The sequence below is a fragment of the Canis lupus genome, chromosome 29, assembly GCF_048164855.1.
Source record: "Canis lupus baileyi chromosome 29, mCanLup2.hap1, whole genome shotgun sequence".
NCBI classification, from domain to species: Eukaryota; Metazoa; Chordata; class Mammalia; order Carnivora; family Canidae; genus Canis; species Canis lupus.
In genome coordinates this window covers 33624755-33642666 of record NC_132866.1, presented here as the reverse complement: position 1 = coordinate 33642666, position 17912 = coordinate 33624755, and the positions used below count along the sequence as shown (strand labels likewise).

Below are 17912 nucleotides of genomic sequence, written 5' to 3'. Positions count from 1 at the left end.
GGCTGTTCGCACCTGGAAGTCCTGAGGCTTGTTGGACAGCATCCGCCGGTTCTTCTTTGCTTTCGTGAGCCTCCGGGCAAGGTGAGCCTCCGACACGATCCCACCTGACCCCCTGGGCCCAGGGCCCGTGACTGTGCCATCCAACCTGTCTTCATCACCTCCATCTTCCTCTTCTTCTCCTGAAACACCAACAAGAGATCCGGTCAGAGATGGCCCTCATCCTATAAATGTCTGAATGCAGGTTTCCTGAAAACAGAATTCTCAGTGTTCAGGAGTGGTGAAGGAGCTGCTCCACTTGGGATGTGCTGCGACTCAGATACAGTTTCTTTAGGAAAATGTGTTCACGGGTGCATCGGGTGCTCACTCAGGCTGTATTCAAAGTGACCAAGAGAACTCCAGAGATGAAGGGGAGAGCAAGAGGAGAAGAGTCAGTTGGACCCCACCAGAAATCACCTGGTTCTGATCTGGGGACCCAGCCTGAGGTCAAGGGGCCTTTCTGTGGTTAGGAGAGAGAGAGGAGACAATCCCAGGGGACACTGGAGCTTGGCAGAGGAGACTTTGACTCCACCATCCCCAGTGCTAGTCTTTTCTCTAGAGATGAACTCATGAGGGTGCTGCATTGCCTCCTTTCTGCTTGAGCCTCCAGGTTCCTAAATGCCCTCTCCACCCTCGTGGCAGATGAGAAACACACCTCCGGTTTCCTTGCCAACAGACCAATGTGGTCTCATGCTTTCCCTTTGCCCACCTTTTCTGTCACTTCCACATGCATCTATCTCCTCATTTATCTTCCTAACTTCCCTTCATATTCAGGGGGGGAAGGTATTTCCTGATTGATAGAGTGAAGCCCCTTCCAATACTTGAGAGCCTACTTCCTTCTGATTCTTTGGAAACACCCCCAAGTGTCCCACCTGTCCCCCAGGGTACCTCCAGTCGACTCTTCCCTATAGGACCTTCCCTCTTCACATAGGCACAGCTCTTTCTCTCCTTAAAAAACAAAACTCAATGCTGTCTACTCCGTCTCTCCTTTCTTTTATTCACAAACTCTTTTAAACTCACTGACCAACTTCAGCTTTTCTTATCTTAATAGACAAAAAGTGACCAAAAAGTGATGACCTCCTGGTAATCTGTACAATATAATTTAAGGAATTTACTTCGTCCAAAAAAATAACAGCATTCTCACTCTCTACCTTTGGATTCTGAAACCCCCTCCTTTACAATGCAAAATCATGTAAGAGATTGAATTTCCATGCAGACACATTTGTCAGTCACTTACATTATAGTATGAATTAGTTCAATCAGACTGCCGTGTAGCACCGCTCTTAAAGCTTGGGCTCTGGAGTTATGTGGCCTGGGTTCAAATTCCAGTTTTAAGTTGTGTGAGTCTGAGTAAGTTTCTTAATTTCTGTTTCAGATTTCTCATATGTAAGAAGGTGGGAATAATAGTATTTGCCACAGGGTTATTGTAAAGATAAAATTAATTTTTATGCAAGCCTTCAACATGGTGCCTGGCACACAGCAACACTCAATATATTAGTCTTTTAAAAAAAAAAAAAAACTTTTGTTGAGGAATCAGTTTTGGTGGGAGTGCAGAACACAAGAACACTTCCCAGAGAGCAGTCATGAGGTAGAGGTAGGGGCTGGAGAAGTCAGTGGGCAGCACGGGGGAAGGGGACACAGAATGAGGAAGGTGCAACCACAAGGAGCCCAGACCCATGACCGTGTATTGCTTCAGAGTTCAGCCCAGAATGAATCCTCCCTTCATCACCTCTTTTACACTCAGCCTCTCCAGCTACTTCTATCCGCAGAGATCCAACATGACTTCTTGCTAAGCTTCAGGGCCCTTTTCTGAGTCTTCCCACTCCACTGAACATGGTCTTGGGCACCGGGCAGCCACACACACTTTTCTGAGTCACACAGCTTTCTTCCTGGCCCTCTGACTAAACCATCTCAGGTTCTTCTTGGGCTCCTCTCCATGTCCTGCTCCCCACATGTGACTTCCCACTCTGTTCCTTAGTCCTCTGCCCCTCTGACCTCATGGCCTCTGCATCTACACTTTAGACCCACAGAGTGTGAGGCCAGAGAGGACTCCAAGATCCCTGGTCAGAACATGCGCCTCACCACAGCATCCAGACAAGACAACTGAGGTCTGGAAAGCCGAGGTGACCTGTTAGGTTATTGGGAGCTGAGCTGAAATGAGGACTGGGTCTTTGCTTACCTCACTGGCTCCAGACTGAGTCTAAAACCAGGCTGTGGGGGAAGAAGCTGCTCTCTGCACCTTTGTCAGGATACCAGGAAACCCCAGAGAGGCTGAAGGCAAGAAGGAATACCTTGGCCCTCTGCAAGATAATCTGGGACTCTTCTACTCCATCCTTGATGAGGCTTCAAAAGCAAGGCTTGCCTGCCTGCCACCCACCTTGGGGCTCCCAGGTCTTAGAATGTCCCTCCTCCCATTCTTCACCAGGTGAGTGCCTCAACTTCCAATTTTCTCAAGCCCCTGATGAAATACCCTGGCTCTGAACAGCACCACACGTGACCCTACCCAGGAGCTCAGTGAATGCAGAACCAACAAGGAGACACAGGCCTGCCTTCTTGAGTTTTTCAGCTGGACAGTACAGGGCACTCCTCCGACCCCTGCGCCAGCCTCAGGGAAACATAGGAAGGTCTGGCCCCCCTGCTGCAAACCTGTCCTGAACTGGGCAGTGGCTGGGCTGAATGCCTCAAGGGCTCCTCTGACAACTAAGACAAACTCCCTTTGCTCATCCTGGTTTCCTCCCTGCTGCGAATTGTTCCATTTGGGGTCAGTGGTTATGGAGGGCAGCAAGTAGGAGAAGGAGGGGTAAACCGTACCCTCTGCATGCTGGCCCCTGTATAAATCCTCATTAAACTCTTTTTTTTTTTAAGATTTTATTTATTTATTTATTCCTGATAGAGCGGGGGCGGGCAGAGACACAGGCAGAGGGAGAAGCAGGCCCCACGCCAGGAGCCTGACACGGGACTCGATCCCAGGACCCCAGGATCACACCCTGGGTCAAAGGCAGGCGCTAAACCGCTGAGCCACCCAGGGATCCTCCCTCATTAATCTCTTAATGGATGCTTCTGAAGGACCACAGGCAACGAAGAGCCAGTTTCTTCTAGGAAATACCTTCTGCCATTCAGACCTGAGCCTGAGGGATGGGTCAGAGGAAACCAGCCTGAGTCATGGCTACTGTCAGCATCTCTGCACACAGCAGAAGGATATTTGAGCAGGAAATCTCCCCATAATGTTGCAGGAAGCTACACAGCATTAAACAATGCCACCCTAAGTGTTCCACAAAGAATGAGGGGGGCCCTTTAGGCCCTGCCAAGCGCACTCTTCTCTGCAAGCTGTTTCATTACCAGATGTGGGTAGTTGTGTGGGCGTGCCCTACTGCTGAGACCCAGGAATAAATCTGAACCACAGCTCAGGTGATCTACAAGGATGACTAGAGAGGGCAACATTACATGGAACCACTGACTAAATAGAAAGTTGCTGATTGTATTTGCTTCCTTGTATTTGCTGGCTGTCACAAAGAACCCCAAACTAGGTGGCTTAAAGCAATAGAAATTGATTCTCTGACAGTTCCAAACCCTAGAAGGAGAGTGTTGGCAGGGCTATTCTCCCTCAGGACCATCATCTCATCTAATCCTCTTCCATTCCTTGATGGAGAGTCCTTTCGGGATTTTCTTAAGTAGGCCCCACACCCAGCCTAGAACCTAATGTGGGGCTTGAACTCATGACCCTGAGATCAAGACATGAGCTGAAATCAAGGGTCAGATGCTTAACCGACTGAACCACCTAGGCATCCCCTTTCTGGAATATTTTATGCTTTTTTGGGTGGAGAAGATGTTATAACAACCCCGTTTCTCTAGAGTCCTAGAATGTCATTCTCTGCCTGTGATATCTTGTAACATTAATTTTGGAGATAATTCCTTCCTGCTTCTTATTAGCTGGTGGCTCCTGGCAGTGCTGGGCATTCCTTGGCTTGTGGCTGCATCCTTCCAATCCCTGCCTCTGTTGGCACATGGCCTCCTCCCCCTGGGTATCTGGGCACCCCCACCTCTTTTTTGTAAAGGTACCAGTCACTGTAACAGTATGATTTCATCTTAGCTAAGTGCATCTGCAAAGATCCCATTTCTGAATAAGGGCACCTTTTGATATTCTGTGTAGGAATTGGCGGGGGACACTATTCAACTCCCTACAAAGGCCATCTTTTGATTCTTTCCAGTGTGTTCCATCTATTACTCCAGTCTACAGTCTGCAGCCACACAGGCACCCTCATTCTATCAACCACATCATTTTCCCTGCCTCCCCACCCCCTGCCACTGCCTTCACATCTTTTTTCTCTTGACCTGTGCCAGTCCATGCTCTAACACTGCCCTGCTCCTCTTCACCCTCAACTCCTTCCTTCTTCTGGTTTACTGTACTCACCTGGTTCATTCAACCTCCACTCACTCCACCCCTTCACCTAGGGAGCTAAGCTTGGCTATACACTCACCCTCTTGGCCAGTCCCACTTTAATTTCATGATCACACATGTTAAATGGATTCACAGGCCATCCCACCATATTTCCAAGGCATCTATCCTGGATCCTGGTCTGAGAAAGCCACTAATTGGCCAACACAATCAAATCACTTTACTTTTCTGAACTTCCACCTATTGTGCACCTTGAAAGCTTCAGATAACCTCTCCTTCTCATTGCCAGCTAATGAACTTGCATCTTATTTCATTAAGAAAACAGGTAATCAGAAGAGAATATCTTCATCCTCCCAACTCCAAGTCAACCTTCCTACCTGCCTCTGTTGTCTGCCTTCCCTCCTGCTACAATCACTGAACTGTGTTCCCCATGAGGGCAATCCTTCCATACGTGCGCAGACCTCATCTCCTCTCCCCACTCAAGGATTTTACTTCTGCAATTTCTGCCTCTCAGGAGGATCATTCCCAAATATGTAAAATATAGCCCACAATAAAAAAACCGAAAAACGAACAAAACAAACACAAAACAACTTTCTTTGACTCTCCCTATGGTTACTGCTCTATTTTTCTATTCCTCTTAAAATGTCACTTTGGCCATGCCAAGCTCTTCACAATTCCTTTATATGAATGCTATCCTGCCTCTCCAGCAATTACCATGCCCTTCAGTCAACCCTACCAAGCTTCTGACTGCTGCCAACACTGACCTGTCTCCTTTCTGAATGTCAGTAACCCTTTATGTGACTATGAAAAGATGCTTCAAATCCTATGTCATCAGGAAATACAAATTATTATTTTTTTAAAGATTTTATTTATTTATTCATGAGAGAGAGGCAGACAGGCAGAGGGAGGAGCAGGCTCCATGCAGGGAGCCTGAGGTGGGACTCGATCCTGGGTCTCCAGGATCACGCCCTAGGCTGAAGGCGGTGCTAAACCACTGAGTCACCTGGGCTGCCCAGGAAATACAAATTAAAACAATGAGATACCACTATACAAATTAGGATGACCAAAATCTGGAAGACTAATAACATCAAATGCTGGTGAGGATGTGGAGCAACAGGAACTCTCATACATTACTGGTAGGTATGCAAAGTGGTATAGCCACTTTTAAGACTATTTAGCAGCTTCTTACAACATTAAAGGTATTCTTTCCATGTGATCCAGCAATCACGCTCCTTGGTATTTACCCAAAGAGGTTGAAAATGTATATTCATACAAAATCCATACATGGATGTTTATAGGAGCTTTATTCATAATTGCCAAACATGAAAGAAACCAAGATGTCTTTCAGGAGGTGAATGAATAAATAACTGTGGTATATCCAGACAATGGAATATTATTCAGTGCTTAAAGAGTAAGCTATCAAATCATGAATAGACATGGGAAAATCTTAAATGCATATTACTAACTCAAAGTCAGTCTGAAAAGACTGCATACTATATGATTCCAACTCAAGGACATTCTGGATAAGGCAAAACTATGGAGACAATAAAAGGATCAGGAGTCACCAAAGTTGGGTGGGGGATGAATATGCAAAGCACAGAAGATTTTAGGGCAGTGAAAGTACTCTGTATGAAACTAAACTGATAGATATATGTCATGATACATTTGTCCAAACCCTAGAATATATGCCACCAAGAATGAACCAAGAATGAACTCTAAGGGAAACTATGGACTTTGGGTAATTACGATGTGTCAACATAGGTTCATCCTTTGTAAAATGTGTACCATTCTGATGAGTGACACTGATGATGGAGAAGGCTACACATGTGCAGGGGCAGGGAGTGTATCTGAAATCTGTTATCTTCCTCTCAATATTATGGCAAACCTAAAACCTCTCTAAAAGAAAACAAAGTCCTTAAATACACACAATGCACACACAAGTCCCTCAGGTATCCAACTCCTGGGACCTATAGTCAAACTAGTTTCTTCACTTTCCAGGGACGAATTTTCCTGAAAATCTTCACTTTTATGTTCTATCATTAAGATTTCAAAGTTCTTCCATGCAGGACTTATTATATGAATGGCAATCTTTAAAATCAGTATTGGTAATCATGAATAGTGGTTATCTCTGGAGGGAGGGACTGTGGAAGATTTGCACTTTCTGTGTTTTATATTTCTGTAATGTCTACATTTTTACAAGCTAGCATTGCTTTTGGACTCAAAAAGATCAATGAGTTAAAAAAATTTTTAATTTGTAAAGACCTATATAAATTAGAGGAAGCAGACTCATTGCTTTGACATAGAATGGTAAAGTTTTTTAAAGAGCCAATTGAAAAGAAAAAGAAAATAAATAAAAAAATAATAAATAATAAATAATAAATAAAAAGAGAAAAGAAAAAGAAAACAAATTTTGGGCCAGATGTTCTGCTTAGGTTATTGAAGTATACGATGGCAGGAGGTGTGGCTATCTTGCTCTTATTTCTCTGCCTCATATTTGTTGGTCTTTTCTTCCCCCAAGTCTGTAAATTGTTGGTTTTTTTGGGTTTTTTTTCCTAGCATCTTCCCTAGTACGGAGTTGTAGTAAGTACCCAAAGAAATCTTTGCTTAGTTGAATTGAATTGTCTTATTAAGACAAAAAAAAAAAAAAAAAAAAGGTTTTCTCTCTTGAAACATCCAAATAACCCAGGATGTTGAAGGATTTTTTTAAATACCGAAGAAGAGATTCTTTCAGCTGGATTATGAAGCCGACATTCAGAATGTCACTCTTGACCCAGCTTTGGTGAATAGTCATCTAATAAAGCAAAGATAATACTTCTAGGTCAAAGAACTCTGTTCTTCTTCTTTTTTTTTTTTTAAGATTTTATTTATTTACTCATGAGAGATACACACAGAGAGAAGCAGAGACACAGGCAGAGGGAGAAGCAGGCTCCATGCAGGAAGCCTGACGCGGGACTTGATCCCGGGTCTCCAGGATCACGACCTGGGCTGAAGGTGGCGCTAAACCGCTGAGCCACCCGGGCTGCCCTGTTCATTTTTTAAGTAACAAAATTTCATTTTTGTCATCTCACACTTAAAAATGAACTTTCCCTGCAGACACAGCTCATTTCCTGGCTAGCACCTGTTAACACTCTTTGTTTGAAATCCAAATAAAAGGAGCTCAGGTTCTTTTCCTATCTCCACCCAGCAGTATCAGGGATTCTAGAGAACTTCTGAGAAAGACCTTGGCCAACTGCCACTGCAGAGCCTGCTGGGAGTGTTTCCTAAGAGAATGGGTAAACTCCCAGTCCAGGAACACTGCTGGAGCATTAGTGCTACCAAGACAATCCAGAAGGTGAGGAGCAGGAGCCTCAAGCAGAGGGACCTTAGATGGCAAGGATTCTCTCCTCACTGGATTTAAAGTTCAGAGCTTTTCTCATTTCTAAGGAGGCAGCCTTTGCTCCAGGGAAATCATATGGTCTCTGAGCATGCCCTATCCGTGGTCCATCTCAGAGGATGGGATTTTCCCGTACACTCTCAAATAGTTCGATGAATTGCTTATTCTCAAAGTCTCTCTGGTCTACTAGGACACAACTTTTTTCTTTTCCTTTTTTAAAAAAGATATTTACAAATAAGCATTAAGTATCGCAATGTGACTTTGAGCCAAATCAGATCATTCATTCTTTTCCAACAGCTCTGATATTTAGAGGAAACAATTTGAATGTTCATACAGAGTGTTCCACCCAACTGAGCTCATGACTACACGTCAACTAGAATTGTTTTTGTAAAAACAGTAATAATAATAATAACAATGGCCACCATTTAGGTAACACTTACTGTATACTAGGCACTGAGCTAAGTGCTTTATATGTCTTATCTCATTTAATCCTTGTGACAACTTTCTGATCTAGGTGCCACTATTATCCCCACTTTATGGTAAAGAAAACTGAGATTAAGAGAGAAGCGATTAAGAGAGGCTAAGTGATTTATCCAAGGCTACATGGCAGATTAACAACAGATACAGAATCCAACCTGGCCAGTCTGACCCCAAAGCCCTTGCTCTTATAAAGTCAAACTTTCACGATAATAAAAAAAGTTTTTTTTCTCTAAAACTTAGACTAAATATGCCTGGAGAGCAGGAGCTGTACCCTAAAGCATTTATCACCCAGCACTGCAGTATCTAGTGTTAGGTCGAGAAACCCAGCAACTACTTTCTTTATTTCATAAATATTAAAGAAATGGTGTGGCACCAGTTTACTGTAAACTGTAAGTTTACTCCTTTGCTTGAATGATCCACAGTATTATCTTTTCCCTAAAGGCCTGCCTGAATTGGTAACACAAAAGGGCTCATTTAACATTTTGGCTCTTGAAATGGAATGAACATAATGAAACTGCCGTTTATCTTCCAGTATACCCGGATAAGAGCATCCTCCCAGCAGTCATGCCCATCTATAACCTTAGAACGTGACATTATTTGGAAATAGGGTCTTTGTGGATGGGATCAAGCAAAGATGAGACCACACTGGATGAAGGTAGGCTAATCCAACCACTGGGATCCTTACAAAAAGTAAGAAATTTGGACATACCCAGGGACCATGCCCTGAGATGACAGAGGAAGAGATTGGAGTGGTGAATCTGCAAGCCAAGGAACAGCAAAGATTACCAGTAACCACCAGAAGCTAGGACAGAGGCCTAGAACAAATTTTCCCTTGGGGTCTCCAGAAGGAACCAGTCCAGTCAGCATCTTGATTTTTAGCCTCCAGAACTGTGAGGGAATCAATTTCTATTGTTCAAGCCAGCCAGCTTATGGGGCTTTATTACAGCAACTCTAGAAAACTGATAAACAGGATCTGGCTAGGAAAAATGGCAGTGTGAGAAAAGGTAAGCAGATCCTTCCAATTCAGAGGCAATGCCAGATATCCTGCCAGTTGGGGTTGCCTTTTGCAGGCCAGAAAGTACCTACTGTCCTTCTCAGGCTAACATAAATCCTGGTGACAGCAGGCTTTGGAGAGGGGGTGAGAAAGAAAAGGGTAGGACCAGTCAGTTCAGCTCCCCCGATAATGTGCTATTCCAGACTGGACTGTTTCCTCTGGGTTTCATTTGTCATTACTGCTGTGGCAGCAAAGGGAGCCATGGACATTTTTGGGCCATTGCAGGGTTTTTGTAGGGCTGAGCATGTCTGAGCACCATACAACATGCCCATGGTGGTACATAGAGGTGCTGCTGATGCACTGGGGCTATGTCAGTTCTAATTATCCCCAAGGGAGAAGGGACCAGATGACCCATGTTAAACACGTACAAGTACCTGGTCAAGAAGTGAGCCAGAACCTCAGTAACGGGCCACCTCGGGGTGTGGGTGAGCAGGGACAGTGGTTGGGGTCAGGCAGGAGGGATATGGCACTGTAGGTGTTGAGTAAACCCCATGGGCTGCCAGAGAGCTGAGTTCAGAACCAAGAGAACTGATGGGCACCTGTGTGGCTCAGTGGTTGAGCATCTACCTTTGGCTCAGGTTGTGATCCTGGGGTCCTGGGATCAAGTGCCGCATCAGGCTCCCTACAGGGAATCTGCTTCTCTCTCTGCCTGTGTCTCTCCCTCTTTCTCTGTGTATCTCTCATGAACAAATGAATAAATAAAAGTTAAAAAAAAAAAAAAAAAGAACCAAGAGAAATGAAAAGACAGGTCCCGAGGAGCCAAGGCCGGCAGGAACAAGTGCCCAAGTGCTCTCCCAGGAAGAACTTCAAGACAGCTGGTAAGTATGGCAAGAAAAGGGACTCCTTCTTTCCTGGGGCCCATGCCAGGGCTGGGGAAACAGGAGCATTTGGCTAGGCATCTTCGGGAAGAGGAAGGGACAGAGACACTTTTTACGTCACATCACCTTGGAAAAACCGCTAAGAGGAGGTCAAACTTGCCTGCATAAAAGGCCTAATCGTCTTGTAGACTTCCTTCCCCCTGAGGCCCAAAGCCTTCCCCAGAGCCAGCAGTCGCCTCTAGAGCAGCACCCAATGCCCTGAAGAACCAACAATCCGCGTCAGAGAAAAGGGAGCAGGAGGTGAGTCATGCTGAGGGAAACGATTCCTTAAAGGACCAAGGGGCTATTCAGGGGCTGGGATCGAGTTAAAGCCAAGGGAGAGAAAGAGGCCCAACCCATGGGCACCAGCCATAAAACTGGTAACTGAGAGCACAGCCTGCTGATCACACATTTAGGAAGTGAAGAGACCCATGAAAAGAGCAGAGGTCACTCTTGGAGCTTAACAACCAGGGGCATTCCAACCAGGGGTAGAAGCTACAAACCTGAAGCAAAGCCTTGCTTAGCAGTTTCCACTAGAGCTTGTGAGTTGGACGGGCCCACTGTGAGGCTGGCCAGTAAGGGGCTGTCTCACCCTCCTCCTCTCCCCTGAAGGGCATTTCACAAACAACTGTAATGTCCCAGTTTGGGGCAGCCCTACCTATCCCATGGGGCCCTGTCCAGGTGAGCAGGGCACTATAGACAGTACAATGACAAAGAAAGCTTTCTTGGAGACTCCTTCTGTGTCTTTAACAGACTACCCCTGGCATAGGTGGGGCCTTCCAAAGGGTCAGCTTACCTTCTGTGACTGACACACTGGTCCCACTGGGGTCATTTGGATGTGGAGCAGAAGGTGGATCATAGCCAATCACCAAGTCAATGGTGGCCTGGGTAGAAATAATTCATTGCAGGCAGAATCAGTGTAGGGTAGCAGATTCAATGCAAACAAAATCAGCAGGAGTAAAAAGTCCTGGAAGGGGTGAGCAGGCGGATGGGAAAGTGAGAAGAGAAGGAGAGAAGGATCACACATGCTCCATTGTTTCTATCTTCCCTCTGGAGAGCCAGGCTGGCAGGAAAGCCTGGGAAAGGAATTACCTGTTATAGGTTGGCAAGTGTACCATTGCTAACAGGCAATCTCACAAATTGGAGCAAAGTTGTGCCAAGCAAGCATGAACTTGTAATTAGCCTTCATCCTAGACTTGAGATGGCCTCCAATCACAGAGGCTCATTTTACATGGTTGAGTTAGTTGTGTGCACACTGACTTCTTTATTCATTGCTGAAATTTATTTTCATTTTTTTCTTCTCTCTCTAAAAACAACTTGAGTGACTAACAAAAATTATATAACAATGTGATTCATAAAATAGAATAAAAGAGAATCAAGTCTGATTAAAGAGAAAACAAATATGCAAATCATGAGGTTCAAGATAACTGCATCTTGGGTAAAATGTGACTCCAAGATAGCTAGGAACCAAGGCAAAAAGGAGAACAGAAAATATTATGTAACTTTCATTTTCATAAAGGAAGAAACATATTAGTTCCTTACAGAAAATAAAGTTTTTACCATTTTTAAAACCTGAGATAAATTTCTCACATGGAGGATTAATTTAGGGCAGAGTTTCCTATACTTAAGTATTTCATGAACCTATAAAATTTCAAAAAGTTTGCTAGGGAGCATCAACATAGGGACACTAACCCAAGCCGATAACTATTAGCTACTGTTATGATAATTTCACAAAAGAAATGAATCTTAACAGCAAAAATGAGGAAGGACAAACCTCAGAATAAAGAGAATCCTTTGCAAATATGGATGGCGCATGTACACACACCCACACACCTGCACATACATACCCAAGTTACCAGTTAAAATACAGACATAACATTTAGGACATAGTCATACTGAAAAATTATTCATTGTTTATCTGAAATTCAAATTTAAATGGGCATCCCATACTTCCAGCTGCCATTTTTGCTACATGTGGTCAACTCTAGTATGTGCACGCATGTGCGCATGCACCCAGCATATTGCCTTTATTTTTTCTCATCTGTCTGTTTGTCAGTGAATACTCTTTCATGGGTCAGCACATTCTGTGTTCAACTTAGGAACTACAGAGCTGGGAGACACTGAACAAAACAATAAATGAGACACCCCCCCCCCCCAACAACAGTTTTGTGACAAATAAAGAATCATAAGAGCAGCATCCCACAGCAGCATCCCACGGCTACCTATGCTGAAGACCCAGGCCACAACCTGAAGGTTGAATGCAAGGAGCACTGAGGGGCTTGACTGCTAACCTTAAGTGAAGAATCAAATTTTTAAAACTTAGAAAAGGACACGGATGCCTCAGGATCAGTGATTTCCTGATAACATCAGGATTCCTAGAAGTGCTCCAGTTCTATGTGTGCTTGCTTCTGTGCTTAAAAAACGAAACCCAAACCAGCCAGAAGCACCACTGACTGGTATCATCTTTCCTAAGTATGATTTCTCTCAGCCAGATTTTGGAAAAATAGATGACAGACGACACTGAGTTTACGTTTTAGGATTTAGAATGTCGGTTCACAGTAAACCTTTAAGTTTTAGAGTATAGACCAACAAAATCAACATTCTGAAAAGGCTTTGAGAAGCCTAGCCTGTATTCTTGCCTATAGGGTTGGCCTATTTTAGTGTAAAATTTTCTCCTTTTGCCCAGGCTCCCAAGGAAAGTAAATTGATTGGAAAATAAAGATGTTAAAGGTTAATGGAGCAAGTGTGGTAGCTTTATGAGCACTGTTAGCAAGCAAATGAAATCTGAGCACTATGAGCTTTGAATCCATTTATTTCTTTTAAGTGCACTCGAGAAAGAGAGTTCTGGGCTTATATCAGACAATATTAGTATGTACTTATTTAGAGAGGCTGCCAGTGCAATGATAAACATCATGATATTCACATCTGATGTTCCAAAGTAATATTAATGAAACACCTTCTACAGAATGTCTCAGAGAGTGTCTGATACAGAGAGCTATGCTCACCACACAAATGTAAACACCCAAGTGGTATTCACAGAGCTATACCAAGAGAGGGTCCCACTCACTCTATAGCATTCTGTCAAAGAAAATCAAGTTTATCTAATCTATGAGTTCTGTGATTGCAAGTATAGGATAAGGCCATATCATTTGCAAGTAGATCTGTTATCTCAAAACCAGCAGTGGTGTGTGGGTGTGGATGTGTCTGTGCATGGTGAGCTGATTATAATTTCACACTCTTCTTTTTTTTTTTTTAATTTCACACTCTTCTTAATGAAATTTTGGTTACTTATCTCCCTTCAAAGTCATTCAACAAGAGAGAATGTGCTCACCCCAGTATCTTGCCCCTTTTCGCTGAGCAGGGAGATGAGTTTGTACGGCAGTGATCTGCTCTGGTCACCAGTCAGGTCCTTCAGGGCTACAGTGGCCGTGCCAATTAATCTGCAGGTGAAACAAGAAAGCACACAGTAACCTAAGTGAGAGGCGTGCTTCTACTTTCTCAGCAGACCTCCTAATTCCCCTCCTATTCGTCTGCTCTCATTAAAATCACTCATAGTGAAATAAATTTGGGGAATTTGGGCAGTAAACATCACTTTTCCATAGCAGGTAGTCATTTTGAGAGTCTTCCTATGGTGCCTATGAAATTTCAAGTCATGAATGAGGTAGTCACCATAAATGGGTGACAAAGACTGAATAGCACCCTTCAGAATCCAAGAGAGAAAAGTAGGACAAAATTCAGACATTCCTCTGAAATGTAAATGTAAAAAGACCCATCCGCCATGGCCCACTGTAAAAATGTCCTCCCCAGGGAGACCTGCTGCAAATAAGTTGCTAGTTTACTGATGAGGCCAACTTACTAACCTGCATACTCTGGAGCAGAATTCAGAAGTTGGATGTGCGTAATCCTCCCTGTTCCTGGACCCCGAGGGATTATGTTCAGTCTCTACTACTTACCCATCCACCTCTCAGTGCACATAACCGAAAGGTACAGAAGCTTCCATATGTCTCTACCCACCACTGTCAGGCCCCTTACAGGTAGGGATTGTTGCCTTTTCTGTTGAATACTCTCACCCCAGTGCTTGGAACATAGATCTTTTATTCATAGTTATTTACTGAATGAAGGAAAGAATAAATAAATCTACATACACTAAGAATGAACACCCAAAATGTTTTTGTAGTTGAGGAATGTGATCGAAGAAATTTATGGAACACACAACCCCTGACAGTTAGTGAATATAAAAATGTAACCTACAAAATATAGTTTGTAAATTAGCGATTATAACACACAACACAGAATGAGATTGGATGAATTGAAGAAGTTCCCTTTGTGAAATCCAGTTGAAAAACAAAGAAAGCTCAGAGGTGTGCTCTCAGTATGGACACTGGAAAAAAGAAACAGGAAGAATTTAAAAATATTATTTACTTATACTTTGCCTACATTTGCAGTGACTGATGCAAATAAATGGCAGACATGATAGCATGAATATAATTAGCATAAAAATAGAAAACTAAGCATCAAATCCTCAAAGTGATAGAAGAGATTCCTTATATCAAAAAACACAGGGTAAAGAAACCATGGTTGAGCATAAGACATAACTCTGGGCTTTTGGGCAAAAGTAATATCAATGTGTGAACATCATTTGTGAGCTGACATATATCCATATTCTCCTCTCTCCCTCGGGCCTCAGAAATGGAAGTGAATTATAGAAATGGGGTCAGTCACTCAACCACATACATCCACTGGCTCGACAGTATGAATAAGGGACTTCACTTTCTGTGAATAGGCCTATTAGACTGTACAAGATCAGAAAATTGCTATGGTACCCTGTCTCACCCAATCCACCCAATGGCATGAAGCATTGCACATGGCTTCTTGGAAGAATACATGTTCTTGGACAGAACACCACATAAGAAGCTCAACGACCACGATGGATTCTCATCTCTTCTAATATCGCAAGTAGAGTCAGCTATTGGCAATGGAAAAGAAATTCTGCCTCTAGATGGTTAAGAGTGAATATTTCAGCCCTTTTAGGTCAATACAGGAATTAGGTCTTTCAGTTGATGCTGAGAATTGATGGAACTTCTTAGTTTATAGAGTAATAGAGTAATTTCTCAGTTGAGTATGTTCACTAAGTTTGCTAGATTTTTAGAAACTGAGTATATTTTCTCCTCACTTGGATTTTAATTCCTCTGACATATTGAGGACAAGAGTCTACACATAACTCCATTGCCACCAGATGAAACAAGTACACCTCCCACACAAAGTGAGAGTCCTTGGCAAAATCTCTTCCACATCTCCGTCAGCCCCACATGATATGAGCCTGATGAGAATTTCTTCCCAAGTTTTAAAAATAGCATAGAAAGCCATGAGGTTGGCTAATTGAGTTTTTAGGATGAAATGTGAAAACTACAATTTTAAAAGTCATCTGACTGGTATTAAATGTCTAAATGAGGTACCTGTCTTGAAAGACATGGAAACACACTGGATTTTATTCTTCACAGTCCCATGATTCATAATCTACCTGTACAATTAAAATAATATCTGTACATTTGGACATGCACAGATTTGCTTTTGCTGAGGCCAAGATGACCTGAAACTCTATCAGCAGGAACTAATTCTTAGGAGAAAATAAAATATAGCACACTGGGACAATACTGAGAGGGCTGGCCTGCAGTTGGAGCAGTATTTCTCAACCTTGGCACTACTGACATTTTGAACTTGACAATTCTTTGTTCTGGGGGGCTGCCCTGTGCTTTGTCAGATGTTCAACAGCATCCTTGGCCTCAACCCCCGGGCATCTCTGGACCCTGCCAATCGTGCCCTAGTGGGCAAAATCACCTCAGGTTGAAAAACACTGGGGTAGACAATTTCTGTTCTTGCCCTAACTCAGTGTCCCAACTTCCTTCAAGTCGTAACCACCAAGTCACCCAACTCTCTGAGCCCACTTCGTTTTCTGTAAATAAGTGGCGTGAAGTAAATAATTTCTCAGACCCTTAGCTATTAAAGTCTGTGGCTAGGCTTGTACATGTGATATTTTCTACAGATATCTATGTAGAAAACTATCTCATGTTAAATATTTCTTTCTCTTAAAATTCTTGTTCATTGATTTAGGAAAAATATATCCTAAAATATGTCCATGTTGGACAATCCAGAACATATTGGCCTATGTTCTTGTGGTCAAGCTTAAATTCATACGGTGTCAGGGGAAAGGTTAGGCCAATAACAGAACTATGGAACACCAGGTAAGACAGGAGGGAGTGGAGCCTTGTGCTAACTGGAGAGGTAGCCTTGTGCTAACTGGAACAAAGCCCACCCGCTGGCCCTTCATGGCCATGAATGGCTCTACATCCTCGGTTCTGACTCAACCACTACGTGTAGATTTCCCTTCCCCCTAAGAGGCTGAGAGACAGTGATGACAGAGAGTGGACGAGGAATGGAGTAAAATAAAAACAGCCTATTATAAACTCACACTTCAATTCCTTCTTTCAGAAACTCTAGCCCCATTTCTTACAATTTGTTTGTTTTCATCATAAAATTCTGATGCTTTTGTGTTTGTATGTGGGAGAGGTGGCTTAACAGAAAACTTCACTTTCTTCTTTTCTGAAGTAAAGACAATGTGTTAACATGAAAGCCTGGGAAGATTTTAATCCCCCCAAATATTTTTAACGGCTAGGCTGAGTTGAAATAAAATGCCAACAGTAACAACTTCTAAACTTTCATTGTGAATTGGAGACAGCGCCCCCTATAGGCAAGTCTGAGCTCCGCAGGACTCCGAGGGCCGGCCAGCCTGGTGTGGGCTGCTTTCTGTGATGTTGCCTCGCTACAGATTACTGTGAGAGGCTGGGAAATGATGACCTGACCTCCTACACAGGGGACAAGAGCAGTGCAGCCGGACCACAAGCCAGCTTCCTTTAAAGGAGGTGACACTAAACCAAAAGCCCTTTTTCATTCCTATTGCTAACACTATAAATATGCTAACAAATTACAGTGTGACAGTAGTGCGCACAGTTTGCCCTGAATTTGCATGGAAAAATAAGAGTCTCCCTGTGGACTTCAGCCAACACTAAAACAGATGGACCACGTCTCAAAAGGAAACTTTACAGTGGAAGAATCTCAGGGCCCTTTAGCTTTGTTTGCAGAATTAATAAGCTGCAGATGTATTCTGAAGTGAAGAAAAAGCCAGTCTTGTTCTTATCCCTTACAGTTCTTGAATCTCTAGATAGTCTTGAGTTGGGTCTGTGACATGAAAGTAATTCTAAGCAGTGGAATTGAAAACTCGTCAACTTCGTCAGGCAAGGGTTGGTTAAGAACTTCTCTAACTTGTTAAAACAAAGTCTAGTATGTTTAAAAAAGAGAAAAGGGAAATGTTCTCCCTATTAGCATAGACCCAAACAGCCACATGCCACTGTGGTGAGTAAGGGCTTTGCTGGCTGAGTTCATGAGAGCTCACATATATCAAGTTGTTCTGTGCAGCAGGGACACAGCCCACATGGATTACTGGAGGAGGGTTTACTGGAAATTCCTTTGTGAAGGAAAGGAAAAATACATTGGACTCTGGAAAGCAAATCACATGCACTGTTTCTGCCCCTAGAGACTGCAGCGTGTCTCAACTTTCCATCCTCTATGAGGGCATAACAATCCCCAACTGGGCTGAGGACAGATACTTCTCCAAGCTGCTCCCAGGTCCCCTGTAGAAAACCTGAAAGGGTCAGTCAT

At 43.4% G+C, this 17912-nt stretch overlaps 1 protein-coding gene across 6 annotated transcripts in view; it reads right to left on the bottom strand.

Annotated features, from left to right (window-relative positions):
* Positions 1-17912, bottom strand: part of MYOF (myoferlin) — a 142701-nt gene that overhangs the window by 91294 nt on the left and 33495 nt on the right. For all 6 annotated transcript variants that reach the window (XR_012020855.1, XM_072806081.1, XM_072806080.1 and 3 more), the window contains 3 exons: positions 13528-13636; positions 10993-11080; positions 13-179 (listed from right to left, as the gene is read on the bottom strand). Coding sequence is in view for 5 of the 6 variants with exons in the window: in XM_072806081.1 (XP_072662182.1) it covers positions 13-179; positions 10993-11080; positions 13528-13636 (364 nt within the window). In the remaining variant the exon portion in view is untranslated. The remainder of the gene's footprint in view (positions 1-12; positions 180-10992; positions 11081-13527; positions 13637-17912) is intronic.